Genomic DNA, 16,871 nt, shown 5'->3' with positions numbered 1-16,871 from the left:
CTGAATAGGTTGTAATGTTGTTCAGCAAGCTTGGGCCCAACTAGTCAAGAAGTATGTTAAGTGGGGGAGTATCATAGATTTGATGTACAGTTTTGCTACCTGTGTAGTCAAACAACAATTTTGTATAAATCGGAAGTTAGCTAGGTTGAATTAGGTTATTTGAATGACCTTTTTCACATGTTTTTTAAAAGAGAGGTTGGAATCAAGTATGATGCCAAGGTACTTAAAATCAGATACCACCTGGAGCTTCTCCCCTGACACATAGACATCTGGCTCAGTAGCATCTGTTTCCCTCTTTGTGAAGAACTTGCAAACAGTTTTTTTCACATTGAGATGCAAACACGAGTCACTGAGCCACTTTGTAACCTGGACCATTACAGTAGTGAGCTCTTGTGCAGCTTGTTGTTTTCTCTTTGCATGCACATATATCACTGTATCATCTGCATACATTTGAACTTCAGACCCAGTACAGACAGAAGGCAGATCATTCATGTGCAGGCTGAACAGGAGGGGACCCAGTATTGCCCGTTGGGGTACTCCCACATCATAGCTAAGAGTGGGCAACAGCTCATTGCTCACTCTGAATACACTGAGTTCTGCCTTCAAGTTATGATTTCATCCATCTCAAGGCATCAGGGGAAAAGTTGAACTTGGATCATTTTGTGATGAGAATCTTATGGTTAACAGTATCAAAAGCCTGAAACACTGCCCCAACAACGCCCCCTTTGTCCATCTTGGACTTAACATTCTCCAGAAGAAAGCAGTTGGCCATTTTTGTGGAGTGTTTCGCTCTGAAGCCAAACTGCATGGAGTGTAATGTGTAGGGGCTGTTGTTGAGGTGGGCAATCAGATGTTCTGCTACACAAGTTGGAGTCATTAAAACTATTTTTTAAAACACTTCACAAATTTCTTGTTAAGAAACTAGTTTTCGCAAGTTGGTTTGTCAGGACCCGGTTACGAACCCGGGTCTCCGGAGTGAGAAACAGTCACTTAACCAACTGAGCCACGAATAGTTGGCAGAACCCAGAAGATGAGGCAGACACAGCAGTACTTGAGACGGTGTATTTAATGAAGTAAAAAGTGAAGTTCTTCAGGAAAACATGTAACTCCACAACCTCAAAAGGAATTCCACAAGAACAAAGGTAATCCTCCAAGACAAAAAGGTAAATCCACAAGGTGGAAGGTATAGCACAAAAAGCCTAAAAAAATACTCAAAAACAAACAAACAAGAACAAAAAACAGAATTCCACAAGAGAGTCCACCGGGATCAACAAGAGTTCACAGAGTACTAGGGCTGGGTGCTAACATACAAACACAGAGCAAAGGACTGAGGAAAACAAAGGGTTTAAATACAATCAGGGGAAACGAGGCACAGGTGCAAATAATAATGGGGATCAAGGGAAAACAAAAGGTCAAAAGGCACAATGGGGGCATCTAGTGACCAAAAACCGGAACAACCCTGGCCAAATCCTGACATGGTTAGAATCAAATAACAGCTTATTGGTTGCTTACACAGTTTAGCAGATATTATAGCAGGAGAAGCCACATGCTTATGTTACTAGCTCCTAACAATGCTGTATAATGTCAAATATTTGTGAACTTGTTGGACACTATACTTGTCACGCCTTGGTCTTAGTATTTTGTGTTTTCTTTATTTATTTGGTCAGGCCAGGGTGTGACATGGGTTATTGTGGTGTGTTTTTTGTCTTGGGGTTTTGTGGGGTGTCTAATTAGTCTATGGCTGCCTGAGGCGGTTCTCAATCAGAGTCAGGTGATTTATCGTTGTCTCTGATTGGGAACCATATTTAGGCAGCCATATTCTGTGAGTGTTTTTGTGGGTGATTGTTCCTGTCTCTGTGTTTGTTTTGTTATCACAAGATAGGCTGTATAGGTTTTCGCGTTTCGTTTGTTGTTTTTGTATATTTAGTTATTTCATGTATCGTTGTTTTTTCATTAAAGAACATGAGTAACCACCACGCCACATTTTGGTCCGACTCTCTTTCGACAGACGAACGCCGTTACAATACTGCATTGTTAGGAGCTAGTTACATAAGCATGTTGCTGCTCCCGCTATGATATCTGCTAAACTGTGTAAGAGACCAATAAACTTTTATTTGATTTAATAAGCATGCAGAAGTAGAGTTAATATAATAATAATAATAATTATTATTATTATTTAATTCCTTGCATGTTGGTCTTATGCATGTCATACATGAATCATGCATGAATCCTAACTGACCTAAGACAGGGAATTTTTACGAGGATTAAATGTCAGGAATTGCGAAAAACTGAGTTTAAATGTATTTGGCTAAGGTGTATGTAAACTTCCGACTTCAACTGTACACATTCTAATTTTAAAGCTGCCGTGGAGCATTTTTGACGCTCTTAACAAAAGACCAATTAATAAATCCCAACAACCACCAAACATATCACAGTATCCTTAAATGGGATTTAGTTCAAAGCAGTCTGAATATATGTTAATACTCAGGAGGATTTACTGTAGATCCAATGGGATATGAGAGTCCAAATGAAGTGTACGATGCAGCTAGAGAGAGCTTCTAAGACTATCTGAAAGCACAATAACAATACACAATGGCTGAATCACGTTGGGAATGGAAGAGGTAGAAGAAGAAACAAGAACAACATTGCGACAACCTGATAGCAAGTGCTGTTTTTACCTCAGCACAAAGTTGCACACAATGTGGTGAAAAGTTAACAGCTACAGTGCATTGCAAAAGTATTCATACCCTTGGATTTCTTCACATTTTATTGTATTACAAATGAGATTACAATTGATTTAATCGAGAGAAAAAAATTGGTCAACATTCTCCTCTAAATACTTTGTAATGTCAAAATGGAATTTTTTATTGTTTTAAATGAAAACAAATTTGATATCTAAAATGGAGGAGTAAAATGTGGCTTAACAAATCATGTAATACTAATAGGGGTTGACAAATTCATAAAAGCCTGATATTGTAATGCCCGGGGTGTAGTGGAGGAAGAAGTCAGGCGCAGGAAACAGAGAGTTCAGGGTAGCGATACATTTAATTCACCACACAGGTGACACCGACGCCAACCCAAACAAATGCAGTCCAGAAAATACACACATACACGGACAACCGTGACCTACAGTCGTACACAGAGAATAATCCCGCACACCCAGTAGGCGGGCCGGCTGGATAATAAAGCCCCACTAATAAACCTAATTAAACACAGGTGTAACTAATAAACAGACAAGGGGAAAAAAAGGATCAGTGGCAGCTAGTAGGCCGGTGACGACAACCGCTGAGCGCCACCTGAACAGGAAGGGGAGTCACCTTCGGTAGGAGTCGTGACAGATATAGAAGCGCAGTGATTGGTAGATGGGTAACAATAACTAATCAGACATTGAATATCTCTTTAAGCCTGGTCAAGTTAATAACTATGCTGTGGATTATGTATTAAACCACCCAGACACATTAAAGATACAGTCATCCTCTTGAGCTGAGCTGCAGGAAAGGAATGAACTGCTCCATGAGGCCATTGGCCACAGTCGCAGAGTTCAATGGCTTTGATGGGAGAAAACTGAGGATGGATCAACAACATTGTAGCAACTCCACAATAATGACTTGAAGGACAGCGTGAAAATAAGAGTACAAATATACTGAATAGAAATATGACAAAACAAGCATCCTGTGTGCAACAAAATGAACAAAGTAATACTGAAAAAAAATAAGAAAAGAAATGCACTTTTTGGCCTAAATGCAAAGCTTTGTATTTGTAATCCTATACAACACATCACTGAGTAACGGTCTCCTTATTTTCAAGTGGCTGCATCATGGTATGGGTTTGCTTGACATCAGCAAAACTGGGGAGTTTTTCAGGATAAAATTAAATGGGATGGAGCTAAGCACAGTGAAAAAACTAGAGAAAAACCTGCTTCATCTGCTTTCCAACACACACTGGGAGATGAATTCACCTTTCAGCAGGACAATAACCTACACACAAGGCCAAATCATCCCTGGTGCTTACCAAGAAGACAGTGAATGTTTCTGAGTTTTGACTTAAATCTGATTGAAAATCTATGGCATGATTTGAAAATAGCTGTCTATCCATGATCCCCAACATCTTGAAGGAGCTTGAAGAGTTATGAAAAGAGTAAAGGGCTGATACTGCACAGTCCAGGTGTGTAAAGTGCTTAGAGACATATCCAAGAACACTCACTGCTGTAATTGCTGCCAAAGGTGTTTCTAACATGTATTCACTCAGGGAGCTGAATACTTGCGCAACGACTATATTTTAGTTATTTAATTTCTATTCATCTTTAAAAACAAAATAATAGTACATTTGAATCCCACTTTGCAGCACAATACAATTTGAATACAGTTGAAGTCGGAAGTTTACATACGCCTTAGCCAAATAAAATTAAACTCCGTTTTTTTCACAATTCCTGACATTTAATCTTCGTAAAAATTCCCTGTCTTAGGTCAGTTAGGATCACCACTTTATTTTAAGAATGTGACATTTCACAATAATATGAGAGAGAATTATTTATTTCAGCTTTTATTTCTTTCATCACTTTCCCAGTGGGTCAGTTTACATACACTCAATTAGTATTTGGTAGCATTGGCTTTAAATTGTTTAACATGGGTCAAACGTTTTGGGTAGCCTTCCACAAGCTTCCCACAATAAGTTGGGTGAATTTTGGCCCATTCCTCCTGACAGAGCTTGTGTAACTGAGTTAGGTTTGTAGGCCGCCTTGCTCGCTCAAGCTTTTTCAGTTCTGCCCATGTCCTATAGGATTGAGGTCAGGGCTTTGTTATGTCCACTCCAATACCTTGACTTTGTCCTTAAGCCATTGTGCCACAACTTTGGAAGTATGCTTGGGGTCATTGTCCATTTGGAAGATCCATTTGCGACCAAGTTTTAACTTCCTGACTGATGTCTTGAGATGTTGCTTCAATATATTCACATCATTTTCCTCCCTCATGAAGCCATCTATTTTGTGAAGTGCACCAGTCCCTCCTGCAGCAAAGCACCCCCGTGCTTTATAGTTGGGATGATGTTCTTCGGCTTCCAAGCCTCCCACTTTTTCCTCCAAACATAACGATGGTCTTTATGGCAAAACAGTTCTATTTTTGTTTCATCAGACCAGAGGACATTTCTCCAAAAGGTATGATCTTTGTCCCCATGTGCAGTTGCAAACCGTAGTCTGGATTTTTTTATTGCAGTTTCGGAGAAGTGGCTTCTTCCTTGCTGAGCGGCCTTTCAGGTTATGTTGATATAGGACTTGTTTTACTGTGGATATAGATAATTTTGTACCTGTTTCCTCCAGCATCTTCACAAGGTCCTTTGCTGTTTTTCTGGGATTAATCTGCACTTTTCGCACCAAAGTACGTTCATCTCTAGGAGACAGAACGTGTCTCCTTCCTGAGCGGTATGATGGCTGCGTGGTCCCATGGTGTTTATACTTGTATTACTTGTACAGATGATTACTATTATTTGTACCTTCAGGCATTTGGAAATTGCTCCCAAGGATGAACCAGACTTGTGGAGGTCTACAAAAAAAACATTTCTGAGGTCTTGGCTGATTTCTTTTGATTTTCCCATGATGTCAAGCAAAGAGGCACTGAGTTTGAAGGTAGAACTTGAACTACATCCACAGGTACACCACCGATTGACTAAAATTATGTCAATTAGCCTGTCAGAAGCTTCCAAAGCCATGACATCATTTTCTGGAATTTTCCAAGCTGTTTAAAGGCACAGTTAATTTAGTGTATGTAAACTTCTGACCCACTGGAATTGTGATACAGTGAATTATAAGTTAATTAATCTGTCTGTAAACAATTGTTGGAAAAATGACTTATGTCATGCACAAAGTAGATGTCCTAACCGACTTGCGAAAACTATAGTTTGTTAACAAGAAATTTGTGGGGTGGTTGAAAAACTAGTTTTAATGACTCCAACCTTAGTGTATGCAAACTTCTGACTTCAACTGTACATCCAATTGGTATGAATACACAATGTTGCTGTGTATGTTGGGCATGTGCTATTTCAATGTCTGCTCATCTCAGTCAGTCAGTCAGATACAGCATCATAGGCTTGGTAGCTAGCCTACAGTAAGTGACGCGCTTAAACATGTATGTCATGGGGAGCCAACCCAAAATACTAATCATTAATAGATGCTGACAGATTATCTCTAGCAACCCAAATTAGCTCCAGCAGCTACATGACAGATGCATATGCCATGATACTACAAGATAATTGGTGTCTTCATTAACTGTTGACAGGAAGTTACAGAAGCACTACACTGCCTCACAAGATGATGTCGCTGAGTCAGAGTTGGAAGCAGAAACCGATTACAGGTCCTACCAGACTCTCACTGGCTTGCACTCTCCCTGGCACTCTATCTGGCAGACGTTGCCAACAGCACACAGGATGAGCCCAGACACGATTGGCTGCGCTGTTATCTGGGATATCCCCCAGCGAGGGGCTGGTATGGCCGGCAGGTGTGGCAGGTCTAGCCCCGACAAACTAGCCTTGATGGCTCAGTAGATGAGAGGGCTCCATATTACAGGGGGCACCGGTTTGATGGCTGTTAATCGGCCTTGAAACCGTCATTTCATGTCAAATCATGTCAATTAGGAATATGGCAGTGTGAAAACTTATGGTATTAAAAATGACCAAATAAATTGAGGGCCTTGGCCAGAACGGATGTCACTGCGAGCACTACATAGGGAGGTTTTGGCATGATTAACATTCAATTCTATTGAATCATGCAGTACATTCTGTTGAACATGTTTTTTCTCCATTCACCTCATCCAGGAAGACCTCTAAATCGTGGCTGACCACTGGCTGGTTCACCATGGCCATTGCCCTGGAACTGTGTGACAGGGTCAATGTCTATGGCATGGTGGCTCCGGACTTCTGCAGGTGGGTTGGGTTCTGTGAAGTGCTGTCCGATAGGGATTATTACCCCAATTGTACCAATAGATTATTAATTGGCATATACATTTGCAAAGGTATGGTATATTACTGGAAACTTTCTAAGTTTACCAGCAAACTACCAGAATTTTGGAAACTTAACATTTTCTATTGGTCTTTTTGGGTACTTTAGACTATCACAGGTGTCTGTGATTATCTTTGGCCCTCTGTGTGGCCTTATCCTAAAAATAAACCATCAACATGCTTTTCAACCGTTCGCTGCCCGCACCCGCCCGCCCCACTAGCATCACCACTCTAAACAGTTCTGACCTAGAATATGTAGACAACTATAAATACCTAGGTGTCTGGCTAGCCTGTAAACTCTCCTTCCAGACTCATATTAAACATCTCCAATCCAAAATCAAATCTAGAATCGGCTTTCTATTTTGCAAAAAAGCCTCCTTCACTCACGCCGCAAAACTTACCCTAGTAAAACTGACTATCCTACCGATCCTTGACTTCGGCAATGTCATCTACAGAATAGCTTCCAATACTCTACTCAGCAAACTGGATGCAGTCTATCACAGTGCCATCCGTTTTGTTACCAAATCACCTTATACCACCCACCCCTGCGACCTGTATGCTCTAGTTAGCTGGCCCTCGCTACATATTCGTCGCCAGACCCATTGGCTCCAGGTAATCTATAACTCTATGCCAGGTAATGCTCTGCCTTATCTCAGTTCACTGGTCACAATAACAACACGCACACGTTCCAGCAGGTGTATCTCACTGATCATCCCCAAAGCCAACACCTCATTTGGCCACCTTTCCAACCAGTTCTCTGCTGCCAGTGACTGGAACAAATTGCAAAAATCGCTGAAGCTGGAGACATATTTCCCTCACCAACTTTAAACATCAACTATCTGAGCAGCTAAGCGATCGCTACAGCTGTACATAGTCCATCTGTAAATAGCCCACCCAATCTATCTACCTCATCCCCATACTGTTTTTATTTACTTTTCTGCTCTTTTGCACACCAGTATCTCTACTTACACTTCATCATCTGCTCAATTATCACTCCAGTATTAATCTGCTAAATTGTAACTATTCACTCCTATGGCCTATTTATTGCCTACCTCATGCCTTTTGCACACACTGTATATAGACTTTTTCTCCCCATACTTTGTCATTGTTTGTTTATTGTGTTATTGGCTTGTTTATTGTTTATTCCGTGTTATTCCATGTGTAACTGTGTTGTTGTCTGTGTCACACTGCTTTGTTTTATCTTGGCCAGGTCGCAGTTGTAAATGAGAACTTATTCTTGGTTACCTGGTTAAATAAAGGTGAAATAAATAAAAAAAAGATATATACAATGTCATTATTTTCAATAAATTCTGCAACTCTTCCAGTTAATTACTTTTTTTCACAACTGCCAGCAGTTTGGACAAAGACATATTTACATAGAAAATACATATTTACATAGAAAAATAAGTAACCCAAATATTATGGATATTTAATGCTGAAACGCTTATATTAAACACCAAATGTATTCACTAAGTGTTTTTAAAAAATATATATATACATGGGGCAAAAAAGTATTTAGTCAGCCACCAATTGTGCAAGTTCTCCCACTTAAAAATATGAGAGGCATGTAATTTTCATCATAGGTACACTTCAACTATGACAGACAAAATGAGGGGGAAAAAATCCAGAAAATCACATTGTAAGACTTTTTATGAATTTATTTGCAAATTATGGTGGAAAATAAGTATTTTGTCAATAACCAAAGTTTATCTCAATACTTTGTTATATACCCTTTGTTGGCAATGACAGAGGTCAAACGTTTTCTGTAAGTCTTCACAAGGTTTTCACACACTGTTGCTGGTATTTTGGCCCATTCCTCCATGCAGATCTCCTCTAGAGCAGTGATGTTTTGGGGCTGTTGCTGGGCAACATGGACTAGGCCACTCCAGGACCTTGAAATGCTTCTTACGAAGCCACTCCTTCATTTCCCGTGTGGTGTGTTTGGGATCATTGTCATGCTGAAAGACCCAGCCATGTTTCATCTTCAATGCCCTTGCTGATGGAAGGAGGTTTTCACTCAAAATCTCACGATACATGGCCCCATTCATTCTTTCCTTTACACGGATCAGTCATCCTGGTCCCTTTGCAGAAAAACAGCCCGAAAGCATGATGTTTCCACCCCCATGCTTCACAGTAGGTATGGTGTTCTTTGGATGCAACTCAGCATTCTTTGTCCTCCAAACACGACAAATTGAGTTTTTACCAAAAAGTTATATTTTGGTTTCATCTGACCATATGCCATTCTCCCAATCTTCTTCTGGATCATCCAAAAGCTCTCTAGCAAACTTCAGATGGGCCTGGACATGTACTGGCTTAAGCAGGGGGACACGTCTGGCACTGCAGGATTTGAGTCCCTGGCGGTGTAGTGTGTTACTGATGGTAGGCTTTGTTACTTTGGTCCCAGCTCTCTGCAGGTCATTCACTAGGTCCCCCCGTGTGGTTCTGGGACTTTTGCTCACTGTTCTTGTGATCATTTTGACCCCACGGGGTGAGATCTTGCGTGGAGCCCCAGATCGAGGGAGATTATCAGTGGTCTTGTATGTCTTCCATTTCCTAATAATTCCTCCCACAGTTGATTTCTTCAAACCAAGCTGCTTACCTATTGCAGATTCAGTCTTCCCAGCCTGGTGCAGGTCTACAATTTTGTTTCTGGTGTCCTTTGACAGCTCTTTGGTCTTGGCCATAGTGGAGTTTGGAGTGTGACTGTTTGAGGTTGTGGACAGGTGTCTTTTATAATGATAACAAGTTCAAACAGGTGCCATTAATACAGGTAACGAGTGGAGGACAGAGGAGCCTCTTAAAGAAGAAGTTACAGGTCTGTGAGAGCCAGAAATCTTGCTTGTTTGTAGGTGACCAAATACTTATTTTCCACCATAATTTGCAAATAAATTCATAAAAAAATCCTACAATGTGATTTTCTGGATTTTTTGTCTAATTTTGTCTGTCATAGTTGAAGTATACCTATGATGAGAATTACAGGCCTCTCTCATCTTTTTAAGTGGGAGAACTTGCACAATTGGTGGCTTACTAAATACTTTTTTGCCCCATGTATATATATATATTTTTAAAACACTTAGTGAATACATTTGGTGTTTAATATAAGCGTTTCAGCATTAAATATCCATAATATTTGGGTTACTTATTTTTCTATGTAAATATGTATTTTCTATGTAAATATGTCTTTGTCCAAACTGCTGGCAGTTGTGAAAAAAAGTAATTAATTGGAAGAGTTGCAGAATTTATTGAAAATAATGACATTGTTGATTAGATAGAGTACTTTTTTCATTAATTAGGCTATTTTCTCTTGAACAATATGGTCTATCCACTAGAAACTCATGGACAATATGGACACAGATATAAAACATGAATACTATATACAGTATCAGTCAAAGGTTTGGACACACCTACACATTCAAGGGTTTTTCTATATTTTTACAATTGTCTACATTGTAGAATAATAGTGAAGACATCAACACTATGAAATAACACATGGAATCATGTAGTAACCAAAACAGTGTTAAACAAATCAAAATATATTTTATATGTCAGATACTTTGAAGTAGAAACCCTTTGCCTTGATGACAGCTTTGCTCACTTTTGGCATTCTCTCAACCAGCTTCATGAGGTAGTCACTTGTAATGCTTTTCAATTAACAGGTGTGCCTTGTTAAAAGTAAAGTTGTGGAATTTCTTTCCTTCTTAATGCGTTTGAGCCAATCAGTTGTGTTGTGACAAGGTAGGGGTGGTATACAGAAGATTTGCTAAAATACAAAGTTCATATTATGGCAAGAACACCTCAAATAAGAAAAGAGAAACGACAGTCCATCATTACTTTAAGACATGAAGGTCAGTCTATACGGAACATTTCAAGAACTTTGAAAGTTTCTTCAAGCACAGTCGCAAAAACCATCAAGCGCTATGATGAAACTGGCTCTCATGAGGACTGACACAGGAAAGGAAGACCCAGATTTACCTCTGCTGCAGAGGATAAGTTCATTAGAGTTAACTGCACCTCAGATTGCAGGCCAAATGAAGAGCAATGGACATTAGACCGTTGGAAATCTGTCCTTCGGTCTGATGAGTCCAAATTTCTGATTTTTGTTTCCAACTGCCGTGTCTTTGTGAGACGCAGAATAGATGAACGGATGATCTCCACATGTGTTCCCCCGTGAAGCATGGAGGAGGAGGTGTGATGGTGTGGGGGTTCTTTGCTGATTTATTTAGAATTCAAGGCACACTTAACCAGCATGCCTGCCACAGCATTCTGCACCGATACGCCATATCAGCTGGTTTGCGCTTAGTGGGACTATAATTTGTTTTTCAACAGGAAAATGACCCAAAACACACCTCCAGGCTGTGTAGGGGCTGTTTGACCAAGAAGGAGAGTGATGGATTGCTGCATCAGATGACCTGGCCTCCACAATCACCCGACCTCAACCCAATTGATATGGTTTGGGATGAGTGGGACCACAGAGTGAAGGAAACGCAGCCAACAAATGCCCAGCATATGTGGGTACTCCTTCAAAACTGTTGAACATGCATTCCAGGTGACTACCGCATGAAGCTTGTTGTTGGTGTGCAAAGCTGTCATCAAGGCAATGTGTGGCTACTTTGAAGAATCTCAAATATAAAATAGATTTTGATTTAGTTGAACACTTTTTTGGTTACGACTTGATTCCACATGTGCTGTTTCATAGTTTTGATGTCTTCACTAGTATTCTACAATGTAGGAAACAGTCTAAATAAAGGAAAACCCTTGAATGTGTTGGTGTGTCCGAACTTTGACTGGTATTGTATATTTATATTTTTTATTTTATGTTATTTGAGCATTAATTACAAAAATTATAGAACATTCCATATTAACTTTTACTACTATTTTTTATAAATGTTTATGTTCTGGCAAATACAATGTACCTGCTTGTGTCCTGAATATCCTGACTAGAAATGTGTTGTTTTACAGGGTCAGCCGTAGTAGTACAGCCCTCCTGGAGCAAATTAGGTTTAAGTGCCTTGCTCAAGGGTACAGACAGATTTATCACCTTATCGGCTTGGGTATTCCGAACCAGTGACCTTTGGTTACTGGCCGAATGCTGCTAGGCTGTCTGCCGCCTGTAGATTGATGGAGGATTACAGTAGCTTCAGACATTAAGCTGATATCCATAGGCAGGTCCATGGGACCATATCAAATGCCTTTGCTGTTTGAATGATTCATGCTGGCTCAAACACCCCTCTGTCTGCTGGCTCAAACGCCCCTCTTGAGGCCCGAGTCTACTGAGTGTAATACTTTCAGGATCATCACAGGGATCATGGGACTAGCTTTGATGAGCACAGGGCTCTCATGGCTAAGAAATATTTTTATGATATCTCTCTCATCTCTCTGTCTTTCTCTTTCCCTCTCTCTCCCTCCATTTAACACCCCTTTCCTCACACATGCACACTTTCCCTTTTTCTCTCTGTTAATCTATCTCTCCATCACTCCCCTGTCCATTCTCTGTCTCCAACCTCTTCCATTTTCTCCCTTCGTATTCCCCTTTCTCCCTCTCTCTTCTCATCCTCTTTTCACAGTACTCCCTCTCATCTCTCGGTGCCATATCATTACTATGAGCCCTCTGGCCCAGACGAGTGCTCCCTGTATCTCTCCCACGAGCACAACCAGAGCGGCGGCCACCACAGCTTCATCACGGAGAAAACGGTGTTCGCCAACTGGGCCCAGAAGTATGACATCCACTTCTACCAGCCAGACTGGAGCCCGTCCTCCACTCTCAATGGAAGCAGCTCACACACACCTGCTACAGCTGTCTCCTGATACCAGATAAACAGTCAGACAGACAGACAGAAAGGTCCACAGGACCAGTGGCGACCCGTCATTCAGGGCAGGTGGGGAAGAGCACCACCTGTTTTGAGCCTCACCTGTTTAGCAAAAAAAGGATTATACATTTTTCCTCCCTCTGTTTGCATGTTGTTTTGGAATTAATACGTGTCACATATCAGTTTCTAAACAATGTAAAAAAATAAAATCTAATTGAGTTAATAAAGCTGCATACGAACTCTCTTTTTTGCTTTCTTGAGTAAGGTAGATCCAAAATGCAGGTGTTTCAGACTAGCTTAGTGCTTTCTCTGGTGGTGGGGCAGCCAGTGGAAAATACAGAGCATAGGGGTTGGTAATGTTCTCTAGTTGCACCGTGATTGGCTCAGTGTTCTGTCACTCATGGGGACACTACGTCACCACAAAATCATCTGCAGGTAGAGCTAAAGAATTCAAGCCCCTTGGGTGCTGCCATAGAGTTACATTAGAAGTGCCCATCTAAGAAGGCTCAAGGTCATTGGTCACAGATAAAATGACATCAAATCACGCTATATCTACAGTAGCTTTGATTAGACTGATCATGTCTACATCATACTTTCAAAATCTTAGCTAGCAAGCTAGCAGTCATAGTCAAGTAGACAATCTACTGTCAAATCATTTTCTATCCTTGTCTATTGAAGAGAAATAATGAAGAGAAATGATAGATAAAATGAATCTGTGCTCATTGGCCATTGGACATAAACATTACACTACACGTTGGAAATCGCAACTTCAACAATGAGTGGTTTGGAAGGAATCTGTGGCTAACTGCAAGCATTGCAAAGTAATCACTAGCCTGCTATTCCATGGAGTGGGTGTGTGGTCCAAGTCTGGGTTTAAGGGTCTCTTTTCCAAGCCTAAAATCATAAACATTCAACATTGGCTATGTTGTCAATCCAGCATGACTTCTGCCATGATTAAAACAGCTGGAAAACTCGGAACTGGGAAATGTTAGACTTCAGTGAGTTCAAGACAACTGGGAACTCGGAACTGGGAAATGTCAGATTTCAGTGAGTTCAAGACAACTGGGAACTCAGGGAAAAAACAAGCTCCAGTTTTGAACGGTCATCCGACTTGGAACTTTCTAGAGCTTCGACCTGAAGATCACTGACGTCATCATGATTCAACCTTGTTTTTTTTCTTCAGATTTCCCAGTTGTCTTGAAAGCACCATAAATCCAGAGAATGCCAGACTTTGATGACGAAGTTTGATGGCAAAATTTGCCCAAGTGAGCAGAGCACAACAAGGTGAGTCCAAAAATGTATTGTATGCTGCTGCGTAAATTATGTAATATGCCAGGGAGATATGTACAGTGGGGCAAAAAAGTATTTAGTCAGCCACCAATTGTGCAAGTTCTCCTACTTAAAAAGATGAGAGAGGCCTGTAATTTTCATCATAGGTACACTTCAACTATGACAGACAAAATGAGAAAAAAAAATCCAGAAAATCACATTGTAGGAATTTTAATGAATTTATTTGCAAATTATGGTGGAAAATAAGTATTTGGTCACCTACAAACAAGCAAGATTTCTGGCTCTCACAGACCAGACTTCTTCTTTAAGAGGCTCCTCTGTCCTCCACTCGTTACCTGTATTATTGGCACCTGTTTGAACTTGTTATCAGTATAAAACCTGGAGTGTGACTGTCCACAACCTCAAACAGTCACACTCCAAACTCCACTATGGCCAAGACCAAAGAGCTGTCAAAGGAGACCAGAAACCAAATTGTAGACCTGCACCAAAATCCAACTGATTTTCCCCATCCTCTCCCTGTGTCCCACATGGGAGTGTCTGGAAGAAGTGGACTGGTATAAGCTGCTGCTGGATAAGTAGACTTCAAGGAAGTGGGTAGCTGCAAGTAAGATGAAGCCAACAGACGTGGCAGCTCTGCTTCTGGCTCCTAAGCAACTTTGCAGTATTTTGTTTTTTTGTGTGTGGTATTTCTTACACTATTAGCCCAGAATGTTTTTTTTTTGTGTTATTACATACAGTCGGAAATAACTTTTGGATATTAGAGCAGTGGTAACTCACCAGCATTACGACCAGGAATACGACTTTCCCGAATTGAATCGTTTGTTCGCACCCTCCCACTGCAATTCAAAGTATCCCAGAGGCTGCTCCAAGACGCCACCGGTGGAGAAGAGGTATTCGGAGTGGACTTGTAGTCCGACTCAGGAGGTGGGAAAACCATCCACCGCTTCTGAGTATATTACTCGCTTATGTTCAGTCTCTGCTCAATAAAGTAGACCAGATCAGGGCGAGGATCTCCTCAAAGAGAGACATCAGACTGTAACATACTCTGTTTTACGGAATCGTTTTTCTCTCCAGTTATACTGTCCCCGTCCATAGAGCCATCTGGGTTCTCAGTACATCGCGCAGACAGGAATAAAGAACTCTCCGGGAAGAAGAAGGGCAGTGGAGTATGTTTCATGATTAACTACTCATTGTGTGATTGTGATAATGTACAGAAACTCAAGTCCTTTTGTTCACCTGACCTAGGATACCTCACAATCAAATGCAGACCATAGTACCTCCCAAGAGGATTATCTTCGGTTATAGTCACAGCCGTGTATATTCCCCTTCAAGCCGATACTACAACGGCCCTCAATGAACTACACTGGAGTTTATGCAAACTGGAAACCACATATCCTGAAGCTGCATTTATTGTAGCTGGGGATTTTAACAAAGCAAATTTTAGGAAAATGCTACTGTAGTTCTATCAACACATTGACTGTAGTACTCGCTCTGGGAAAACACTCAACCACTGCTATTCTCTCTTCCAGGATGCCTACAAGGCCCTCCCCCGCTCTTCCTTTGGCAAATCAGATCATGACTCCATTTTGCTGCTCCCTTCCTATAGGCAGAAACTCAAACAGGAAATACCCATGCTCAGGTCTATTCAACGCTGGACTGACCAATCAGAATCCATGCTTCAAGATTGTTTTGATCACGCAGACTGGGATATGTTCCAGGTAGCCTCTGGTAATATCATTGATGTATAGCGGATTTTGTTCCCACTGTGACTATTAAAACCTAGTCAAACATTTAACTATGGGAGAGTGACTGGGAATATGGTTGAATAGAAACAGTGTTGTTATTCTCTCCGTAAGGCAATCAAACAAGCAAAACGTAGGTACAGAGACAAAGTGGAGTCACAATTCAATGGAACAGACATGAGACGTATGTGGCAGGGTCTCAAGGCAATCACGGATTACAAAGGGAAAACCAGCCACATCGCGGACACCGACATCTTTCTTCAAGACAAGCTAAACCCCTTCGCCTGCTATGCGGATTACACAGTTCCATTGACGTGTCCTGCTCCCAAGGACTGTGGGCTCTCATTCTCCGTGGCCGGCGTGAATAAGACATTTAAGAGTGTTAACCCTAGCCACATCCTCAGAGCATGCGCAGACCGGCTGGATGGAGTGTTTACGGACATATTCAATCTCTTCCTATCCCAGTCTGCTGTCCCCACTTGCTTCGAGATGTCCACCACTGCTCCTGTACCCAATAAAGCAAAGGTAACTGAACTAAATAACGATCACCTCATAGCACTCACTTCTGTCATTATGAAGTGCTTTGAGAGGCTAGTTAAGGATCATATCACCTCTACCTTACCTTACCTGACACCCTAGACCCACTTCAATTGGCTTTACCGCCACAATAGATCCACAGACGATGCCATTGCCATTGCACTGCACACTGCCCTATCCCACCTGAACAAGAGGAATACCTATGTAAGAATGCTGTTCATTGTCTATTGCAGGTGCATCAAAGCTGGGACCAAGTGACTGAAAAACAGCTTCTATCTCAAGGCCATCAGACTGTTAAATAGCCATCACCAGCCGGCTACCACCCAGTTACTCAACCCTGCACCTTAGAGGCTGCTGGTCTATATACATAGACATGGAATCACTGGTCACTTCAATAATGTTTAGATGCTGCTTTAACCATTTAATATGTATATACTGTATTCTATTCTACTGTATTATTTTGTACAAACATTTATCTATACCCGCAATAACATCTGCTAAATATTTG

The 16,871-nt window shown here is 41.1% G+C and overlaps 1 protein-coding gene across 3 annotated transcripts in view; it reads left to right on the top strand.

Annotated features, from left to right (window-relative positions):
- LOC118371896 (alpha-N-acetylgalactosaminide alpha-2,6-sialyltransferase 5-like) overlaps positions 1-13,021 on the top strand; it is a 45,703-nt gene extending 32,682 nt beyond the window's left edge. For 2 of the 3 annotated variants that reach the window (XM_035757543.2, XM_035757541.2), the window contains 2 exons: positions 6,805-6,912; positions 12,552-13,021. In XM_035757543.2, coding sequence (XP_035613436.2) covers positions 6,805-6,912; positions 12,552-12,792 — 349 coding nt within the window. In that variant the 3' untranslated portion in view covers positions 12,793-13,021. The remainder of the gene's footprint in view (positions 1-6,804; positions 6,913-12,551) is intronic. The other variant, XM_035757542.2, reaches the window with a different exon arrangement.
- The last annotated feature ends 3,850 nt before the right edge of the window (positions 13,022-16,871 follow it).

Source organism: Oncorhynchus keta, chromosome 22 (assembly GCF_023373465.1).
Source record: "Oncorhynchus keta strain PuntledgeMale-10-30-2019 chromosome 22, Oket_V2, whole genome shotgun sequence".
NCBI lineage: Eukaryota > Metazoa > Chordata > Actinopteri > Salmoniformes > Salmonidae > Oncorhynchus > Oncorhynchus keta.
The sequence above is the reverse complement of the archived record's forward strand: the minus strand, read 5'-3'. Positions and strand labels throughout refer to the sequence as shown.